The sequence below is a fragment of the Pristis pectinata genome, chromosome 17 (genome assembly GCF_009764475.1).
Source record: "Pristis pectinata isolate sPriPec2 chromosome 17, sPriPec2.1.pri, whole genome shotgun sequence".
NCBI lineage: Eukaryota > Metazoa > Chordata > Chondrichthyes > Rhinopristiformes > Pristidae > Pristis > Pristis pectinata.
In genome coordinates this window covers 27407217-27430376 of record NC_067421.1, presented here as the reverse complement: position 1 = coordinate 27430376, position 23160 = coordinate 27407217, and the positions used below count along the sequence as shown (strand labels likewise).

Below are 23160 nucleotides of genomic sequence, written 5' to 3'. Positions count from 1 at the left end.
CCTCACTTCCCATAGTAACCTGGTGTATATCCTATCCAACCCCAGGGGCTTATCTATCCTAATGCTTTTTAGTAGCTCCAACACTGCTTCTTTCTTAACCTTGGAATGTTCCAACACATTTGTCTGTTCTACGCTAACCTCACATTCGTCTAAGTCCCCCTCCCTGGTGAACACTGAAGCAAAATATTCACTTAGGACCTCCCCTACCTCCTTCACCTCCAGACACATTTCCCCCCCCCTATTCCTGAGCAGTCCTACCCTCATCCTAGTCATCCTCTTGTTCCTCACATCCGTGTAGAACGCCTTAGGGTTTTCCTTAACCCTACCTGCCAAAGCCTTCTCAAGTCCCCTTTCTCACTCTCCTAAGCCCCTTCTTGAGCTCCTTCCTGGCTACCTTATAACTCTGAAGAGCCCTGTCTGAATTTTGCTTCCTAAACCTTCATCTAAGAAACACTTGGATAGGTACATGCAGGGGCGGGGCTTAGAGGGATATGGGTCAAACACAGGAAATTGGGACTAGATGGGTGGGCATCATGGGGCTGAAGGGCCTGTATCTGTGCTGTATTGCTCTATGACTCTATGCTAACTCGTGTACCAGTGAACAGCAAGAGAAGTGAAGGTCTGGCCAGTGAAAGCTAGTGAAACAAGGTATTAAAAATAATTCCACCTTTGCAGATTACACAATAATTGGCAGAGTTGTGGACAGTGAGGAAGGTTGACAAAGGACACAGCAGCATATAGATCAGTTGGAAATTTGGGCGGAGAAATGGCAGATGGAGTTTAATCTAGACGAGTGTGAGGTGATGTGTTTTGGGAGATCAGATGCAAGAGAAAGGTATACAGTAAATTGCAGGACCCTTAGGAGCATTGACGTACAAAGCAATCTTGGGGTGCAAGTCCATAGCTCCCTTTAAGTGGCAACACAAGTGGATAGGGTGGTAAAGCAGGTGTACGGCATTTTTGTCTTCGTCGGTCAGGGCATTGAGTATAAAAGTTGGGAAGTCATGTTGCAGCTATATAAAATTTTAGTCAGGCCACATTTGGAGTATTGTGTGCAGATCTGGTCACAACACTACAGGAAAGATGTGGAGGTTTGGGAGAGGGTGCAGAAGGGGTTCACCAGGATGGTGCCTGGGTTAGAGAGTATTAGCTATAAGGAGAGGTTGGACAAACTTGGATTAGTTTCTTTGGAGCGTTGGAGGCTGAGGGGTGACCTGATGGAAGCATATAAAATTATGAGCAGCATAGATAAAGTAATCAGAGCCTTTTTCACAGTGGAAATGTCAAATTCTAGAGGGTGTAGGTTTAAGGTGAGAGGGGAAAGTTTAAGAGGAGATTTACGTGGCAGGTTTTTTTTCCCCCACAGTGAGAGTGGTAGGTGCCTAGAATGCACTGCCAGGGGAGGTGGTACAAGCAGATACAATGGCAATGCTTAGGAGGGACTTAGATAGACACATGAGCAGGCAGGGATAAGAGGGACACAAGCAATGTGCAAGCAGATGGGATTTGTTCAGTTGGTATCATGCTTGGAGTAGGCATGGTGGACCAAAGAGCCTGTTCCTGCTTTAGTCTATGTTCAAAGCTTTAGCCTACACTTCACATTTTTTGATCATTACAATAGATACCAAAAGGTTTAATTCACAATCATTGACAAATCACTACAATCCACGGAAAATACTCTCTGCAACCAGAAATTAAGTTGCAGTGGCTTAATTCACAGGCATTCTGATGTTTAAGTGCTACTGCATGCTCTGGGAAGGCAGTAATTACCCAATTCATGTCACAGAAACCTTATTTGGTTTACTTTGTAAACCACCTAAGAGTAAGTAATAATTATTATGATTGGAGCTGATACTAATCTAGAACTGGTTTGAGTAAGGGGGTCAGAGAAGCTCCTAAATGCAGCACGATGACTTACTAAGATGTGGAGTGTACTCCTCATATACAAGTTTCCGTTCTCTATTATACACTCATAGAGGGGTGTTGGGCAAAAGGTTCATTCCTGTTTGGAGTAACTGAAGGGCCAGCCATGTCACTACATTGTTACATACTTCCTATTGACTGGCACTGCAAAGGAGCAACTGCAATTTTCTATCAGATATTCTGATGAATGGTTATCAGATTTAACTCTATTTGCTCTCCAGAGATGCTGTCTGACTTGCTGACTATTTCTAGAAGTTTCTACTTTTTTAAAACATTTCCAATGTCTGCAGTATTTTGCTTTTGGGCAACTTTCTATCTTTTGGCTTTCAAGAAATGCTTTGTGGGAGACTTTGGGTAAGTGAAAAGATAACCTGGTCATGGGGAATTGGTTTAAATGCCAGGGAAACCTATCCCACCAATATTACACCAAGCTGATGGATTTCTAAACAGAATACTGCAAAATTACAATCTCGTATCTGCAAAGGTATTAGTGATTTATATAAAAACAATAGAACACAATTTACATTCCTGAACAATCAGAGTTTTTGATAGCTTTTTATATTTGTCAACTTGCCAGGACAACGAAGATCAATACTGGTAGATATGTGGATGTTAGTAAAACTTGGTGCACTCACACATTTGTCAATAGGCTCAATTACACATGCATTCTATATCTGTAACAGGAAAGTATCCCTTTTGTAAGCTATCTTCAAAAGCAAACATATGAAACACTCTTATTTACTGCGGTAATGAAATGACGTTGAATTTGAATTCTACAATTCCACAAAATTCAAAATGCTTATTGTAGAATTTTCTGCAATTTGCAAGGATATTGTAATTTTTTTATGATTCAAATTAATGTTAACAGCTGACACCAGGTTGAATGATTTTATTCTTTTGCTAATAATCTGATAAATGAATGATTAAGCAAATGTTAATTAAATTTTCTTTTAGGATAAATAAAAGCAATACAGGGTGTTGAACACAGAAAGTGAACAAACTTACTGAGCAATTTTTTTCTTTGATTTATGAAATAAATAATTTATATGAAATTGTTAACATATTTTGATAAACCAAACTACAACTAGTCACAGTTTAAAAAAAAGAAAATTTGTAAGCCAACAAGCACATCATCCATCAGAATCATGAAATTGTCATTCCACAAAGCCAACATCTGAATTTGAAACAAGTTTTTTGGACTACAGTGCAAAATTCTAGATCACATTATTTTTAATGCCATGTATAAATTGAGCAACATTATTGATCAAATGTGCTTTGCTGGCAAAGAAAGAGTTTACACAATAAATATATTTTGCAGCCCCAGCTGAATACATTTATTTCATTTTGTGACAACTGCTTTCCTGAAAGGGTGGTGGTTGAATGGTCTGAGTATTTTGCTTGCATAACATCATTTGGAAATTAAACTAATCGTGTTATGTGAGCATATGCTATACAAAATATGGCTTTATATTAGTCTCTAAATACATTGTTTTTGTAGGAATGAAACAAAAATGTCAGGGTATTACATATTAATATTAATTCTCGAGTAGCAATGCTAGTTTGTTCCAATGCTGTTGTTTTATTTCTGAAGATAGAAAATTGTTTTTGAGTGGGAAGTTTTGGTAGCATTGGTCAAAATGCAGAACACTGGCACTCAGTGGCAGCAGTAAGGACAACATCAAACTTCACTTTACTAGAAATATCTAAAATTGGACTGAATTTTATTGTTGTATCTGTAGTATAAGTACTGGGTATATAACTAACTTAAATATAAAGAAGGGAAAAGTTGTTTAAAATACACAAATACAAAATCTGGTTCTACTAAATGGAGCATGGTTATTAACTACATATTTCATGTGGAAGCTTAAACAAACTCTTTACAGAAGTTTAATCAGTATGGATTAGGATCTTACCGGTGGTCCTTTATCTCCTGGTTCTCCTTTGGTTCCCGGTTCCCCCTATAAAATATGACAGAGCACTTAACGTATAAAGAAACTAATCAGTTTTTATTTACAGAAGTCTGAATTTGTTCTGAGGTTTTACAAATTAAAGGCTTTCTTCCTCCTGGCCTAATTGTGCAGTTGGTCAATGTTCCACCTCATGTGCTGCTGAAACATGCAAACCAGAGCCTTTCAGGTTAATTGTCTGGGTTATATTGAGCTGTCAGTTTCAGCTCCTATTGCAGTGTAAGTAGTAATTAGGCCTCTGTATTTGGTATGGGGCAAAGTGCTAAAGTTGCCTTCAGTAACCACTGGCATTAGAGAATTCAACCAATGATTCTGCATTTAAGAATATGATCAGTTTGATATGTAATCATGTGATCAGACTTACCGCAATAATCATCATGATCAAATAGCATTGATATGTGAGGAGTACTACAGTTACTCACTGGATACTTCAAGAGAGATGGAAACACTAGTCAACACCAGTGCATATTTCTGAGGTTGGATTTAAGGCTTAAAGGCAAGGAGTTAGTGCAAAGAGTGGAAAACATACTCTGCTCTCAAACAGCTTGAACACAACTTGAAAGGTTAAAAATACATTTGAAACCAGAACGGCTATTTAGACTTCCTTGTCTACTCCATGACCAAACTCCATATACTTGCCTTATTCTAATAACTCTTATTACTTCTGGTTAATAAAAAAAATCTATCAGTCTCAGATTTCAGATTAACAACTGATCTAACTCAAGTTGCTTTTTACTATTGGCACCTATTTGTGGAAGAGCACAAAAAATTTCTGCCACTCTGCATGCAGAAGTGCTTCCTAATATCTATCCCAAAAGGCCAGGTGTAATCTTTACACTTTTCGCCAACTGCTAGACTCCCCAAACCAGAAGTTTCTACCTTCTGTCTCAAATTATCCCTTAACCTTCATGATACCTCACAAAACAAAAAAACTTCTGGGTATAACATGAAGGATAGAGGGTCCAAGAAAAGTTAAAAAATGGAATAAAATGATTAAATAAGTTTATGCGATAGACAATCTACAAAAAGAAATAACTATCAGTAATCCAACTGACCTTTGTGTGTAAAAGAAGAAAGCAAAAAACATATGAAATATATAGGAGATGAGAAACAGTTTGAATATATTTTTACTTCCACTGCCTGTGTAGTAACTTGGAGAATCAATTGCCCATCTCTTTTAGAAACCTGCCTGCTTTCCATCCCATTTAAGCTATGACTATATATAACAAATGATGCATCCCTACAAAAGCATTGGCGACTTTGTTTGAAGATGCCTATCAGACAGATGTAATAAAATGCAAACTTACAGACTGAGTCATCTTTGCTAATGGAGTCATGATAAATAAGCAATGTTTTACAAAAACTGTCTCTGTGAATGTGTAATAACTCTCTGAATCTACCAGGAGGCATGTCACACTAAGACTGGCAATTCTTGGATAATGCACCCACTGATTGTCAGCAACTACTAGCAAGGCATATAACCACAACACAACATTGTCTATTCCAAGGTAAAAGCACCTCACTTGTTTTAGTTGTTTTACTCTAGTGTAAAATAGGGCTTTGTTTCAGCCATCCGTGCATGACTAAAGGCTTTTGTAGGGTTTTGCTACTCTGGTAACTCAAAATGTTTCAATATGTGCTGTTTACTATCTGCTGTTAATTTTTCCATAACAATACACACAATGAATTGAACACTCACATACTTGAAGCTCATTCCTCATGCAGGTTTGCTTTCAGACAGCCAGGACTGATGTTAGTGCATTCAGAATCACCAGGCTGCCATCAAAACGAGTAATTCATTGAAAATAAATGGATCTAAGATTATTAGTGGTGGTGGTGGTGGTGGTGGGGGGATGTGTAGGGGAGGGACGGAGGGAGGGAGGGTACAATATTGAAACACCAGGCTATGAACTTACTGTTATCCTCCCAGTCAGACCTTGCCTCTCCCATCAACCCCACTTCCAATCCAGATCAACCTCTCCCCTTCATGTACACTTCTGTTCAGCACCCTCCCCTCCTACCCCAACAAATCTTAGTCGTCCTGACCACCTCAGTCATCTATCACCCCTCCCAGTCATCTTGTGTATATATCTTGACTTGTAACAAGATATATACTGTCAAACTGAGTTTTAAAGCAGAAAACAGCCATGAAAATCTGAGATGACCAAACTTACTGTTTCTCCTCTGTAACCTCTTTCTCCAGGAAATCCAGAAGGGCCCTGATGGAGGTAAAACACAAATTTCACTCATAGTGCAGCCACTAAATAGAGAATCACAAAGTTACATAGTTATTTAAAATATAGAATTGGCAGCAGCAGACAGCATAAACTGGACTTGGAAATAGTTGACTGATGAGAAAGGGTAAAACAAAGTCAACTTTTGTGTCTGAAAATTTCTCACTGAAAATATTCTCTTTGCAAGCAACCACATGGGGTTGCAAATGAATGATTTTCAATGCCACAAATGCTTGAAGCTCCAGCCTGATGGAGCTGGATAATGCTACCAAAGCCTTCCTATCCCAGCACATCATCGTTTACCAGGGACCACAGAAAAGGAGGTATGGTGGCATCGACCATAATCAGCCAGCATTTGTCAGCACTCACCAAAATAGTGCATGCTGTGCTTTCCAGCTGCTACCTCACCAACTGGTCAACTGCCGTTGGTAGGTGACCCAATGGGAAGTGGATCAACAGAGTTGGATACAGGGACCTGTGTCTCTCCTCTGGCTCACTCACATCGCTAACGTGGTCTATCATATTGCCACAGAGAGTACCAGAACGAGTCATCCACAAGGATGAGCTGTCACTTCTTAGTAGCTGCCATTTCAGCTTAGGTCAAACCTGTTGGCTTTTGAGCCTTTGTAAGAGCTTTACTTTGTGCCAGTACTTATATAAAAAAAACATTATTTTTAAAATTAATAGAAATTGGTGTCACTGGCAAGGCAGACATTTTTTGCCCATCTGTAATTGGCCTTGATAGGTGGTAAGCTATCTTCTAAACTGATGAATCTATATAATGAAGGCTAACCTCAATGTTATAATGTTGGATGGTCAGTTCAAGGACCTTGGCATAAATGCGACTTGGAGGAGAATTTGGAGGTGACTGTTCTGTTCTTTTGGTTGTCACAGATCACAAGTTTTGAAGACACTGCCAAATAAATTTTAGCAGCTCATTTGGAATCAGTTATCATGCACGTATCACTTAATAGTGAGTGAATAACATCTATCACTCTGATGATGATTGAGAATAGACTGGCAGCTTGTTTTTGCTCTGTTTTTAAAGACCAGGACATACATGGGCAATTTTTCACATTGTCAAGCACACATTAGTGCTGTAGTTGTACTGGAATAGCTCAGATTTGGAGCACAGTTGGCACCGAGCACAAATCTTTAATATCACAGCTGAAATGTTGTTGGGGCCCACAGCTTCTGAGATACTTCGATCACATACCATGGGCAGTGAGTCAAATTGACTGGCACATGAGATGGTGGGGAGAGAGAGGACAAGTATCATCTACCAGGCACTTCTGAATGAAGGGGGTTTTATCCTTAGGATCCTATTTCTTGTTGTCCTCTCCCTCCCCACCGTCACATGTGCCAGTCAATTTGACTCACTGCCCATGGTATGTGATCGAAGTATCACAGAAGCTGTGGGCCCTCATTGAAACAGCTATAAAATCAATTACTATTGTGCTCCTAAGTTGCACTTTTAGTACATTGCTCATATTGTGCGCCAACTTCAGAAACATAAATGCAACTTACTCGGTCTCCTTTTTCACCTTTGGGTCCTTCTGGCCCTGGTAAACCTGCTCGTCCTGTTGTTCCCTACGCACAAGAAGGTATTTTAGAAAAAAAGGTTGAAATAAATTGTTTCAAATATGGTACTCATTCAGTGACCTAATTCAGTGGCATACATTTCTTTCTCTAGGAAGTTATTATACGAAGATTCAATAGACTTCGATTTATCACAGTAAAGTCCTTTTTATGAAGAAACAGAATTCATTACTCATTGCATGCCATATTATGTTCCAATTTTATTTTTTTGAGTCTGTGGAAGTAAGGCTCATAACGACACCAATAACACTATGTGACAAAGAGTGGATATGGTGTGAAATTGGAAAATGTTCTGTACTAATACAAATGAACCATGCACATTCCATCTTGTAATGACTTACATCTTTACCAGGAGGCCCAGGTGGTCCTATGGGTCCTTGTGGTCCAGGTGAACCTAAACATTTTCAAAAAAAACAATATGATTAATATCTGGCAATCCCTAAATCAGATAGGTGTAAAAAACTTTCCAAATGTTAACTACTATAAAGAACAAAACGTATGTCTGAAAAGGATCAGGCAAAGCCATCAGAAATAATGCTTCTTATATAATTTCTCCAAATTTGCTGATACATCGGTGAACACAAGTGAAAGATATATACTCCGTCCATATGTGGGGATCACCTACCTGCCTTTAACCTCCCTACAATAACTTGGCTCTTCATAGTTGGGTATCAGAACCTCTTTGTTAGGTGAGTTCTTTGAAGTGCATAAATAGCATGGTCACAGAATGGTAATGTGGTCTGATGACAAAAGCTGATGGAACCTCAGTGACACTGGTTGGATGGTGGGAACATTGGTTCCACACCGTGCTCCCATGTCTACTGAAAACTGGCCCCATTGGCAGCAGAACACAATAAGGTTCATCTCACATAATTGTACAGCTGTTATTTCAGTATTTGCCTTTTCACTAAGACACAGTTGATATATCAACTTATCAACAAAGATACTTTATCCATGAACCATAGGAAGCATCCTATCTGGACGTATCACGGCTTGGTATGGCAACTGCTCTGCCCAGGACCACAAGAAACTGCAGCGAGTTGTGGACACAGCCCAGCGCATTACGGACACCAGCCTCCCCTCCTTGGGCTCTGTCTTTACCTCTTGCTGTCTTGGTGTAGCAGCCAGCATAATCAAAGACCCCACCCACCCGGGACATTCTCTCTTCTCTCCTCTTCCATCGGGTAGAAGATACAGGAGCCTTAAGGCACGTACCACCAGACTTAAGGACAGCTTCTACCCCACTGTGATAAGACTATTGAACGGTTCCCTTATAGGATGAGATGGACTATGACATCATGATCTACCTTGTTGTGACCTTGCACCTTATTGCACTGCACTTTCTCTGTAGCTGTGACACTTTACTCTGTACTGTTACTGTTTTTACCTGTACTACATCAATGCACTCTGTACTAACTCAATGTAACTGCACTGTGTAATGAATTGACCTGTATGATCGGTTAGTAAGACAAGCTTTTCACTGTACCTCTGTACAAGTGACGATAATAAACCAATACCAATACCAAATAGCTTACAGAGGCAGCTAGCATCCTTACTGTTGCTTTCTTCCAAACAGCCTTGTCCTGGTTTCTTACCAAACCCTGTTGCAATACTAGCTTCCAATTAGCAAACTTTAAAGGGATTACACCATAAAAGGAACAATTATTGTCCACGGACATATGTTACATATGACATAAAAGTAGCATGCTTCCTTTTATAATGAAAAGCAGAAGAAAATAAAATTTCCAAATAGCTGTCCGTTCTCTACATGTTCTACTTTGGCATGGATCAATGGACCACGCTTCCTGATCTGATCCCAACATCTTGCTCTGTATGGTTAGTGGCATATGCTCCCATATTTTCATTGGTCAAACAACCCTCTGTGGTCTTTGTAAGATAGCCCTGTTACTTTGATTTGGGATTCCCTTCGCCATCATAACCTGTACATGATCTGGGGTGTGGTGCGTGCTGAGTTACCACATCTGATGTTGGTCTGACATGGACTTCAACTTCACTGTGTCTACATCTCTCAGCTATGACAGGTGCTTGGCACCTTTGTTGCAGCAGTGTGCCTAAGGTCTTCTTTTAGCCACGTCTAGTTGTCCTACACTTTTTTGCACTGCTCTTCATCTCTCATATTGTGGTACTGTGCAGAGCTAGGACACTCAGCTTCAGCGGCACTCCAGAGTTCAGTATTCTCTACCATTCCAGTGCTCTGTGGAAAATTAGGTAATATCATCCAGGGATCAAGCTACCAGTTGCTGTTCACAATGCTACCTGCTGTGAGCCGTGCTCATGAAAGCATCACAATGCAGGCTCTGTTGTGACCACCCCTTTGATTTACTCGACAGTTGTTTGTGTGTGTCCGACCAACATCATTTCCATATCCTTCTCGGTCAGCTGTCTGAGTGGCTCACACAGCTGGTTCAGATGGGAGACAGCGTGATCCTCTTGTAACATCCTTCACTGCCTTGACTTTTGCTTGATCTGGCTTCAGGCCATCTCTACTGATCAAATGATCATGAAGGAGACTTTCTGCACTTGAACTTCAATTAGCTTAATCAACCTTTGTTGCTTGTATTTGGTCATCAGGGCTCTCAGCTTCTGATGTTTATGCAACTCCACTGTTTCTACTTTTTCAGAGACCCATACGTCACCTGCTGTGACCTTTACCCAAAAGCATCGGATCTCTGCTGAGATTTCACTGTTGAGCTGTTGATTCCAAATAGGGTTCTTCTCCAACAGCATCTTGCGAAAGGTGTATTGAAACAGGTTAAATATGAGTTTTTCACAACATGCTCTTCATGCCAAGATCCATTCTTTCCTTCCAGTTATACTCAGGTTTGATGAAATGTTTTTAAGGAGTAGTGGCCCCTGTTCAGAGCTCCAATAAGGCCTCTTGGGTCTGGGCAAATTCTCAGCTTGTCACTTGACTTCTCAACATACACAAAACTAGATAAACAGAGAGTAGTATGTCCACTGGGTCTAGTCTCCTCACCATAATCAGTCTCTCCGACTCAGTCTTAAGTGTCTCCTCAAGAGCTACTGAAACACCCCTTAGTGGCCTCTTTAACCCATCAAACATGAAGAGGTTTTCACTTTCCACTTACCCAGTTCCTTGAAAGACATCTGTATATTTGTCTGAGTTGCACAGCTGAAGTGATTACATATGTTGAAACGATCTTCCTGATCCTCCCATGGTGTATCCTCCTCAGTCCCAACTACTGTACTGTGTTTCATCCAGGAATAGGCGTAACACTTTTCTGCCCTACTACAGTCAAATCCACATCACCTCTCCCTTGATTTTTTGGGGTTACCACCTTCAGAGACCAAGGCTCAGCTGGATTTAGTGCAATCTTGTTGTACATTGAAAGCTCATAACTGACTTGATTTCAGCTGTACTGCCTCAGAGTTGATGATTTACTTCTGGAGAACATTACACTTTGTTACACCATCCAGTTGAAATCTCATTGATTGCCCTTGTACCAGTCTCTTGACATTGATATATCTAGTGGGTGTTCCTTTCTCTGCATTGATTTTGTTGGCACCAGTTACATTATTGTCAAATAGTATTCTACACCTAGCCCTGCCTCCCTCCACACACAGCTCATTTTATGCACTCCATGGACTTTCAATATCTTGCTCACCTTTAACTGTTAGAATACATGATTTTCCAGTCCACATCGTACACACTCACATATTGGACATTTCTTTTCCAGCCACTCATCACTATTCACAGTATCTGTAACAATCCAAGTAACTCTGGCAATAGCTTCTCTTTTCTGCTTCTGCTTGTCTTAGTCCTTCAACATTTCCAACCTAGCTTCAGATGGCTCTGCAGCTTTATTACACTTTAGTAGAATCAACTCGTTCTCATATTGCGGCTGTTCCCTCCAGCTGGACTTATGGATTCCATCAAGGAGCAAGTCCTTCAAATCTACGAAAATGCACTTGTGTGCTGACAATTTTAGATCTGTTAATAGCATCAATGGATTCTCCTTGTTTCTGGTTGCATATAAAAAGCTGATAAAGGTCAACTGTTTCATTTATAGACAAGTTGTAATATGCTTGTAATGCATTGAGGATAATCTCCTGGGCTTTACGATGTGGTAGTGTCAGGCATCTACTGGATAACGTAGATAGCAGCAGGGTCTTGCTACACAATGAAATGGCAGATACAAATACCCACCATTGCCACTTAAGATTTCTTTATTTAATAATCAATGCACTCACGAAATTCTATCCCTTCATCCAATATCACAATTTTATTTTAAAGCTGGCCAACTACGGACGAAAGGATAGGACGTCATTGGTGCTCTGGATTATTCAACAGGAAAATTTAAGATGAAGTGTCCTCACGGTGTAAAACTTACCCATAGGTCCCGTTGGTCCAGGTGGTCCTGGGGGCCCTCGAACACCAGTTACAACTGTGTCTGTGAAGGTATTTGACAAGACGGAATCACCTGCTGCAAAGAACAATTCCATCCCTATTAGCGATAATAAGTTTGGAGAACTTATTTTTCACACAAGTGTAGATGCACTTTACCAAAACCTTTTGAGTTTCAACCTAAACGTTTGCTGTTGCAATGGTGAATAACAACTATGTCCCTTTTCCCTTTAAACTTCTTTGCTAAAAATTCCTCTCCTGAGTAGTGGTTCTTCACGACAGGTCTGGTCAGCAAGAGCTGACACATTATTCCCTCGATCAACCATTAGAGCTAAACCAGAGTCTGTCCTTACTCTGTTCACTGACTGGAAGGAGACACTGTGAAGCGTCCAGGAGATAGGAACCAAGACCACTTTGGAGGGCTGACATTAGCTAACTCAGCCCAATGGGAGGTGAATGGGAGTTCTTTCTCATTTTGCTGATCGAGTTCCACATTATTGCAGAGTAAATTTACCAAATAAGCTATTAAAACAGTTGTTTTAAAACAGAAATTAAAACAGAATTAAACTAAAACAGAAATTCTGTTATTAAAACAGAAAATGACCAATCATAAAGACATAGAATGTGCCAGCCGTGCTCTCCTGATACGACTCTGGTAGAACTCCTGGTGGAACAGTATAAGTACATGTGTGTGCTGTCTCTCCGGGGAGGCTATATGTCATCAGTCATGGGAGCAGAACAAAGAAACTTCTATTTCTCCACTACACAGCAGCAATGCAGAATGTTGCAGGTTTTCATACTTCAGAAGACGTGAACTGATGAGTTACCAAACAAGGGATTCAGTATTTTTAAATAAAAACAGAAAATGATTTTTCATCAGAGCTTTCATCAGTTCTAATGAAAAATTGCTGAAGTGAAACATTAACTCAGATTCAAACAGACCAGCTGAGTTCTTCCAGCATCTTCCATTTTATTTCAGATTTCCAACATTTGTAACACATCAATTCTTGTTTCAGATTTATTATTCCTTTGATAACTGACATAACTACAGTAGAACTTGGCTTGCCCCCAGATGGCAACAAATTTGTTTAATACAGTATCTATATGGGAAACTTTTCACATATTACACCATGTGGGAAATAATTATCCACAGCCCGATGTCATACTCTAAATTCAATTTAATTTGCAAGGAAAATTCACTGCTGAAACACCAAGCACAGTGCAAAATAATGAAAATAATCACGAATATGGCTGCATATTTCTCCCATGAAGGCAGCTCCAGTAATTTTCTCTGCACAAGCCACTCTCTGCTCATTCTTCATTCTCTTTAGCATTCCTCTTGTTCACACAGCTGTCTAATTCTCCCTTAAAAGTACTGCTGAAACTGAATTTGTGGCACCTTGACCTTTTAGAAGATTTGGTTTCTGACCTCTTCTTCAATTCCCTTTGCTGATCAAAGGTGAAGAATTTTTAACAGAGTCTTGCAATTTGATTGTAAATTTGCTTGATGATCAGCGAAAGTCAGACAAGGACGAAAACTCAACTTGCAGGTAAGTTTTTCTTTAAACTGCCTCACATTCTTTTCTGTTCAGTCACCTCTAACATTAAACCTCATCTTAATGCAACTTGATGCCTCTCTCATAGTCATCATCAGCAAAGGTTCTCCATCCATCCATTCAACATGTAATATTACTTGCTTTTTCTCTTTTCTATGTGAAGAGAGCACAGACCACCACAATGGGACAAGCAACCAGGGATGAACTGAAGTGACAGAGCCATTTGGAATGATTTGCTCTTTATTTAAAACTTCTGCCTGGAGGAGAAATTACCTTAAGGTATTACTGTGCTTTTGAATAATTCTGGATATGTACTTTGCTCAAAATCTTCCTTCAAAATACTGTTCTCAAACTGTATACAATCAGGGGGTAACTTTCAGGTCATATGATGACGCAGAAATGGCATTATATAAATGACTGAAGTTACAGCAGGAACAATTTACATAATTACCACAGTAAGACATGCCAAGTGCTTCGTAGGTCTGTTATCAAGCAAAATTTGATACTAAGCCAAATATGACAGTAAGGTGTGATGAGTGAATTAAAGGAAGAAAAAGAGAGAAATCTAGGGAGGAAATTCTAGAGGATTCCCAACACAGCTGGAGGCTATTTGGCCCATTATGAACATGCCAGACAAAAGAGAACCCTCCAGCTTCATATCACCTTCCAGGGTCCTTGGCCTTGCACTTTATGGCTCTTTAGGCATACTTCCAAGTGCTGTTTAAATGTGATGAGAGTTCTGCCTCAACCACCCTTTCAGGTGGTGAGTTCCAGACCTCTATCACCCATGGAGGATCAGACATCAATCTTCTGTCACCCCTTTTGTTTTTAATTGGGTTTGTCTCAGGGCGGTGCAGGAACTGGTAATTACCTTAACTCTCACCAGAAGATAAAAGAACAAAGTCATTCACACCCTCCCTCTCTTTCAAGTTATCATATTTACTACTTCCTTACAAATTACTCTCAAAACCAATATACATTCTTTTCACTACATACTTGCCTTTGCTGAGTCATTATGATTTTCTGTGGAAATGCAAAAGTGCCACCAAGTTTGGGATTCTTGCACACACATGTGTGAACACAAAAAGCAAATGAACTTGCTGATATTTTACCAGCCCTTTCCACTGACATTGGTTTCCTCAAGGAGTCTATTGACGGAATGTGATTGGAGCAACTCCCCTGTAATTACATTGAAGAACAGGAACTCCCTTCAAAGAAACAGAGAAGAATGGTTGGGAGAGATAACAATCAGGAAATTCTGGGCCAATAACTGATACCTAGAAAACCTTTGGTTTGACTCACAAGCAAATCTGCCATTTTGTGTCAAGAGAAAAGCCCGTTTGGATAAGCCAAGTTGCACTTTCTCTGTTTACAGCAGAACAGATTAAAAATGTAAAAACCTGATATAATACCTATCTCTATTTCACAGCATCACACAGTACAGTTGCCTGAGAAAGCCAAGTAACAGATTAATGCTTTTAGAGTATTGCGTGCAATTCTGGTCACCTCACTATAGGAAGGATGTTGAGGCTTTAGAGAGGGTGCAGAGGAGGTTTACTGGGATGCTGCCTGGGTTAGAGGGCATGTGCTATCAGGAGAGGCTGGATAAACTTGGGCTCTTTTCTCTGGAGCGGAAGAGGCTGAGGGGTGATCTGCTGGAGGTGTATAAAATTATGAGGGGCATAGACAGGGTGGACAAGTAATATCTTTTTCCCATTATTGAGCGATCCCATACCAGGGGGCACGCATTTAAGGTGAGGGGGGTAGGTTCAGGACAGATGTGAGGGGTACGTTTTTTTACAGAGAGAGTGGTAGATGCCTGGAATGCGTTGTCTGATAGGGTGGTGGAGGCAAACTCATTGGGCGCTTTTAAGAGGGGCTTGGATGGGCACATGAATGAGAGGAAAATGGAGGGATATGGGCATTCTGTAGGTAGGAGGGAATAGCTATGTCGGCACAACATTGTGGGCTGAAGCGCCTGTTCTGTGCTGTACTGTTCTATGTTCTAATGTTGAACGAACTGGCCTCTTCTAAGATTATATGGCTTGGCATTAATCCATCAACACACAGCTTACCAAATTTTGTTGGGGTAAATCATGCCTCACATTCACTGTGCCTCCTTCCACCCACCCACCCCACAACTCATCCCCTCCCCACAGTCATGTTAATATTATGCAAATCAGGTTTCAGCCCCCTTTGCCATGGCTGTCCTACAGAGTGAAGCAGGCTGCAGATGGTAACAGTGGATAAGGATCTGACCCTGGACTACCTTTGAAGAGTTGACATTGTCAAAGACCATTTCAACTGCTACTAAACGTCTCTGATGAAAAGCATTTGTCTAAACAACTAAAATTATTTTAAAAACACTACAAAACTTTTAAGTAAAAATAAATCTAAGTGCCACAACAAAAAACATTAATATTAATTAAAATAAAGAAAACTAAAGCCACAGAGCTCTTCCATCCAGGTTGGTGGTCCATTCACTTCTATGACTACAACTAAGGGGCCAGATGTGAAATGCATCTCAGAAACAGCATGGCTAAACCCTGCCCCCGAGCAGGAGGTCAGATGCACTGGCATCTGACATCCAGCGCATTCCTGACTTCCTGGCCTCTGTGCAGGCAGGAAAGTCAGGAACAGACTGTCTCTCACAGTGTTATTAGCCTATGATTTCTTGTGGAACTGTCAGTTCAAATGGAACACAATCCAGGGCAATGGGCCTAGAATTCCCCTATTTTTAATGAATTGTGCCACTGTGTTTAAAACAACCTTAGAAAATGATCAGAGACCTATCCACATGGATTTCAGCTGCTTCACTGTAAGGGCTGGGCAACAGATGATGCTCAGAGTTTTGGACCTAGAACTGAGACAGTGTGCCTTTAGGTCATTTTCAGACTCTCTTGGTAATGACACAGTTTTTACTTTTACACTTCCATTCATTTTTTTTCCTCTCCCTTGGCCTTGTGCTCTATCACACACATTCTGTCATTCTCTCTCTGCATCTCATCATTTTCTCTCCAAGTTAAAATTCATTTGACCTCTAACCTTTCCCAGTTCATCACTGTTAACTCTGTTTTTTTCTCTCTCCACAGATGCTGCCTAACTTGGAGAGCATTTCCACCATAATGATTAAATACCAGAGATAAACTGCACACCACGATCAAACTAAAACTCTTAAATCTCATTGCAATTTAAAGTGGATAAACTGTACTGCTGAATCCTAAATCCACATTCCAAAAAATAAATTAATTGAGCAAATAGTTATAAATTCCTTTTTAGATGATAGTGGTACCACAATTTACTTGAAGTGGCCTCTTTTCCAATCCTCCCCCCTATATTTGCCAACAAAGTTAAATGGTTCAAAATAGGGGGGAAAAAGATAAAGTCACGCTTTCAATAGTATGGAGTAACATTTTAGGTTCTGAATCATTTTGGCAAAGCAAATCTCTGCACAAGCCAAATCAGGCTTATCTTTACTTGTGGGATTTTAAAAGGAGCTTTTCAGCTAACTTTTTCCTTGGTAAATGAGAAGGGCGAGGAAAACAATTTCCTTCCTGTTTAGTTTAATCAGCTTCAAAATGTAATTAAATTTACTGGCTACCAGACAATAGCCAGAACCTTTCTCAAACAGCTGAGTGTCAGCTGAGCTGACTTGTTTGGCATAAATGTTATACCACCCACAGCCTGAGCTGAGAGCAGTCCCTCCACGTCAACAAGTCAGTTTCTTTAATTCTCATAGTGGCATTACATAGAAATCTTTATTTCCTTCTTTCAAACTCAGCTTCTGATAACTCCCTGTGGTACCAATCTCATATTGACAAGAACAGGCATGATCTGTTTATTATTACAGTTCTGAAATCATGCCTAGAGCTTTGCAGTCCCTCTTGGTGTGTAAGGTTCTTTGCACAATCTGGTTTTGCTGATAGGGAAAAGTCATTGAGCATCTAACATGCCAGAATACGTTCAGGTGTCAATGTGTAATACATCCTTGGCATTAATGGGGCAGAGTGTGCTCAGTCTGACCTGCCGCCTGCATTTGGTCCCTGCACCAACCCTGCGACTGCTGTTAACCTATTGAGGCAGCCATTGTGTTGGTGGCCTGGCTACCTCAGCCCTTTGGAAGCTGGAGTGAGGTACAAGTTGCGACTAAGCCCTGCCCCAGCTCTGTCCTGATGGCCTTTGACTCCTTGCTTAATTTAAATAATGAAGCGAAACAAAAATAATTTTTAAAAAGTTAAGAAATAGAACATTGTTAATATGTATTCAAATCCTGTAAATGAATAAAAAACATAAACACAGAAAAAAATAATGAAAAATAAACAGAAAACTTAACTGGCTCTTACTGCTTTAATGAAGGTCACAAGCTCCTTCATGTGAATGGCATTGCAGCTTATGCTGCACGAAGGGTCTTCAACCCAAAACGTTAACCATTTCTCCTTCCACAGATGCTGCCTGACCTGCTGAGATTTCCAACATTTTGTGTTCTTGTTGCAGTTTGTTTGCCAGCCCTGGCTGGTGTAAAACTGAGAGACCAACTGCCAAGGACAATTGGTCCCTTACCTCAGCACAAAGGGTACTGGAATGTTATGGTGAAGGTCCTGAACCATTGGCTAGAATTCTGGACCGTCGATCCAAAATCGAATCCTACCACGGCACAATAAATATGGAACTTAAAAAACTCCTCAGTAACGGTAATCACAAATCTAGCGGATTGTTGTTAAAAACCTATCTGGTTTCCTCGTGCCCTTCAAGGAAGGAAATCTATCATCCTTACCTGGTCTGATTCATGACCCACCCATGTGGTTAATTAGAGGTGAACAATGAATGCCACATCCCCTGAACAAATACAGAACATCTGGACTTGGTGTGAGTGGGGCAGGGGTCCAAACTCCAGCACATTCCTGACCTCCAGCTGCAGTGTGCAGATGTAGAAGTTGGAAGTGTGCTGAGCATCAGCATCTGAACCACCCAAAGGGCTCAAGAGGCTTTAGTTTAATGTGTAAAATGTATAGTATTTGTGACTCCTTGTGCCCAACAGATATCACACTGTTGCAGGAGACCAGCGTGCAGTCCAAGTTACCAAAACTATAAAGCACAATTTTACCCTTGGTGACTTTAGCTAACCACCAAATATAGCACGTGCTGTATTCCACTTGTGAAATTTGGTTCCATTCATGTCAATTAAACTGAATTCCAGAAGCCGAGTGCAACACACAGTTGTTACCACATATGTACACTCAGTGGAAGTGAACTGAGGGTGAACTTCGACATTTATAAATTTCATCCTTTCAGATGGAGGGGAGGGGGGGAAGGTAGTTATTATTTGCACAGCACAGAAACAGGCTTTTTGACCGCCCATTGTATTTATCTGTATTCGTCCCATTTACCTGCATTTGGCCCCTTAGCCTTCTAATGCCTTGTCAATTCACGTGCTTGTTTAGATGCTTCTTAAATGTTGTCAGAGCGAATGCCTCCACCATCTCCTCAGGCAGCAGGTTCCAGATTCCAGTCACTCCCCATGTAGAAAATTCCTCCTCAGGTCTCCTCTAAACCTCCCACCTTGTACCTACGCCCATTTATTTTAGACACACCCACCAAGGGAAAAAGATTCTTACTATCTACCCTATCTATCCCCCTCATAATTTTGTATCCCTCTATCAGGTCACCCCTCAGTCTTCTGCGCTCCAGGGAAAACAATGCCAGTGTATCCGATCTCTCCTTGCAACTGAACTGCTTCAGTCCAGGTGACATCCTCCTGAGCACCATTGCATCCTTCCTACTGTGTGGTGACCAGATCTGCACACAATACTCCGCTGTGGCCCACCTAATGTTTTATAAAGCTGTAACATGACATCCTTGTTCTTATACTCTATGCCAAGCCGATGAAGGCAAGCATCCCATATGCCTCCTTCACCACCCTCTCCATCCGTGCTGCTACTTTCAGGGATTTATGAACTTGTATCCCAAGATCTGTCTGTTTTTCAATACTCCCACAGGACCTACCATTTACTGTGCATGTCATACCCTCATTTGACTTTCCAAATGAGGGTAGTACATGCACAATAAGCTTCCAAACTATTTTTCCCTTGCTCTTTTTAAAAGAGATGGATTATGAAAGTTGATACGGATGGTTTATTATTCCACACTCCTCCTGTCTTGAACTTAGTCATACAAATGTTGCGTTCCATGGTCAGATCTATTGTTAAATGTACTGTAAATTTTTTATTGCAAAGATACTTTGCAATCACCCAGCAGCTGCTTTACTTTTGTGGTTGATCCTATGCACCAGACTGACTACAGGTGCAGACATACTAGAATATTGCAACCGCAATGTGCTTTGTGAAATCAATGCAACTCCTGTTACTTGTAATTTCTGTTATAATTTGACCACTAGAGGGCAGGAGAAGCTTAATGTTGGACAGGACACAATCATCCATTTACTAAAGGAACAGGCCTAGAAAATATATCACACCTCAAAAGGTGCATTGACCTGGCAATGCAGAAGGACCCAAGACATGTATTTCAATAGCATCTGCCTTGCATATCACGCACCCAAAGGCCTTTCCTCTGCTAATTCCTCCACTATCAAGAGGTGGATAGGGACGGTTGGGGACAGGTCAGGGTTGCAATGCTCTCAATGTTGGGTGGGATAAGGTGGATGATCAAGGTGGTCAATTGATTCAGGGTTCTATGGCAGAAGGGGGCCTCTTCTGAAGAGGCAGTATGCCAACAGTGAGGGGTAAATGGAGAATGTAAAAGGGCCGTTACTTGTGCGAGGGTCACATTCTCCCTGTGACTGCGTGGGTTTCCTCCAGGTCCTTCGGTTTCCTCCCACATTCCAAAGACATATGGGTCAGGAAGTTGTGGGCACACTATGTTGGCGCCAGAAGCGTGGCAACACTTGCGGGCTGCCCCCCCCCCCCCGCCCCCGCACACTCTACGCAAAGATGCATTTCACTGTGTGTTTCGATGTACATGTGACTAATAAAGATCTTAATCTTAATGTGCTGGAGCTTGTGCCCATGGTTTAGGGAAGCTGGTCCCCTGGTTCTAGATTCATCAACCAGGGGAAAAAAACCTCCTTGTATCCACCCGTCAAATCTATTGTATGTTTCAAGCTGCCAAGTCTACTCAGTCTCTCTTTGTGTCTCAAACATGTCATCCCAGGAATCAGTCTGACGAATCATCATTGAACTCCCTCTGTTGTAAGAGTATCCTTTATTAGATAAAGAGACCAAAATTGAAAACAATAGTTCAGGTGCAGTCTCGCCAAAGCTCTAGGTAATTGCAGTCTTTACTCTTGTAATCAAATCCTCTTGCAAGAAAGGCCAACATGCCATTTGCTTTGCTCCCTACCTGATCCACATTCAAGGTAGCTCTCAGCCACCTGTGTACAGTGCATGCCGGCTTTCAATAAATTGTCCACAAGGAGGAGAAGGTTACCTCAGGAGACCTGACAGGCATTGGCAGTTTGTCCAAGGGAAGTGAAGGCCTAGTCTTGACTGAACTCTGGGCGATCTGGCGGATATGTGCCCCGCACCAAGCATTACTCAGCTTCTATCAATCAGTTTGAATATTTAACAAAAAATTTTCAAAAACAAAAAGCAAGCAAGAATACATTTAGATAATAATTTACCACTAAAATAAATTCCTACAGTAATTGCAATTTTCTTACTATTTTCATCCACTTCACATTTTATTTCATATATTTATGGAGTCCAAAACCAATGAGATCACAATAGTTAATATTGAAAGTGACTCATATTACAAGCAAAAAGTCTATTTTTATTCCTAAATCCTCTAGGGTATAATAGGAAGCGCAGATCGGAAGTGTTGCATTTATTTAAGATTACAATTCTATCTGAAGAGGGCCTCAACAGCTGGGTTATCACCACGTACTATCCACTCACTGTGGTGTTGGCTTCTCCTGATTATAACTCTTTGCATCCTTAACAAGAGTGCTCTTGGAAAGATCAATCAACAGTAGTCATTACAACTAGGCCCTATTAAACTGCTTGTTATTTTGCTTGAATTTGGAATTTTGCTTCCAATGACAGTCATTATTGCTTCTTTTATTTAATTCTGTATTCAACAGTGACACTCAATTATACAGCCTTCCTGTAGACTGAATTTCTATTCCAGAGATTTCACATAATCTAGGCTGGTGGTCAGTAAAAATTAGCCACATGGATTAACTATTGTTCTGGATCCAGAACATGCAATGGTCCCCTTTCATCACCCCCGTCCTTCTCTGTTAAAAGCCATCTCTTTACACAGGCTTTGGTCATACGTTCCAAAGATATCAATGAGCAGGTAACTGCGACCTGCATCTTCCCGTTACCAGTCACTTCAACTCCCCCTCCCGCACTATCCTTGGCCTCCTCCACTGCCAGGAGAATTCCAAGCGCAAACTGGAGGAACAGGACTTCATCTTCCATCTTGGAACCTTGCAGCCTAACGGCATGAAGCCCCTTAGGTAATCCCCACCCGCCTCCCCCACTAACCCCTCCCCCCCACCAGGCTTCTTCTCTTTTTTCCTTTCCTATACAAACTACACACAGGCCACAGCTGAGATCAGGTTCAAAGCCTGGGCCCTGGAGTTGTGAGATAGCTGCTGTAAGGCTGAGCCACTGTGCATCATAACCAGTCTGAAGGGTGATATACATGGTCAGCCTTCTTAATATTTGCTGCACTCATATACACATCAGAGCAATATCAATAGGTCTTATCTCAAGTAAAGTAGTAGGGTACCATCTTGGGTGTAAATCAGATTTATGAAAGCAGAACTAGGTAAATTATGCAAGGCTTACTTAGGCAGCAGACAGCATTGCAATGAGTGCTCCTGAAATTATCTAATGATAAAAACTGACATAATTCATCACACTGCAGAGACTGTCAGCCCAAGAATATAAACTTGACCCCAAGGCTGGATAGCAAACGTTCTTATCATCATATCATGATAACAACTTTGATTAGAATGCACTTACACGCAAACCTGAAGCCAAGAGAAAACTGACTCAAGAATTAAGCTGTGAGCAGTTCCCTGGAGTGGAACATAACATTCATCCAGTATTAAATCTTGTTTGCGACATACTTGGGGGGAGGGGGAAGAGTTCCATCATTACCCTCCCTGGCCTTAGTTTCAATCTTTGAAGGTCAAAGATTTTCCCTTCACTAGCACTGGAACAATTAGATTTTTAACAACTGCACACAACTCAATACAAGCACGCCTCCAGCCATATACAGCTGTCTCGCTTGCTCTATGAAACAGGCAAGTTAAACTACTATCCAGGCAGGAGCCAAGCTGGACGCTTAAATGACGGCTACTGCTCTCAGACTGAATGGTGTATTGTACAGCCACCCTCAGAAAATAGCTGGAGTTGAAGTGTATATTAGTAACGTAGTGATTAATTAATAGGTGTTTAAGCTAAATTCACCCTGCTAATGTGTTTACATTCAATATACATTAATTTCAACCTTACTGACAATAAATG

The 23160-nt window shown here is 40.9% G+C and overlaps 1 protein-coding gene across 5 annotated transcripts in view; it reads right to left on the bottom strand.

Annotated features, from left to right (window-relative positions):
- emid1 (EMI domain containing 1) overlaps positions 1 to 23160 on the bottom strand; it is a 271924-nt gene that overhangs the window by 16968 nt on the left and 231796 nt on the right. For all 5 annotated transcript variants that reach the window (XM_052032530.1, XM_052032526.1, XM_052032525.1 and 2 more), the window contains 5 exons: positions 12097 to 12189; positions 8065 to 8117; positions 7652 to 7714; positions 6065 to 6109; positions 3837 to 3881 (listed from right to left, as the gene is read on the bottom strand). In XM_052032530.1, coding sequence (XP_051888490.1) covers positions 3837 to 3881; positions 6065 to 6109; positions 7652 to 7714; positions 8065 to 8117; positions 12097 to 12189 — 299 coding nt within the window. The remainder of the gene's footprint in view (positions 1 to 3836; positions 3882 to 6064; positions 6110 to 7651; positions 7715 to 8064; positions 8118 to 12096; positions 12190 to 23160) is intronic.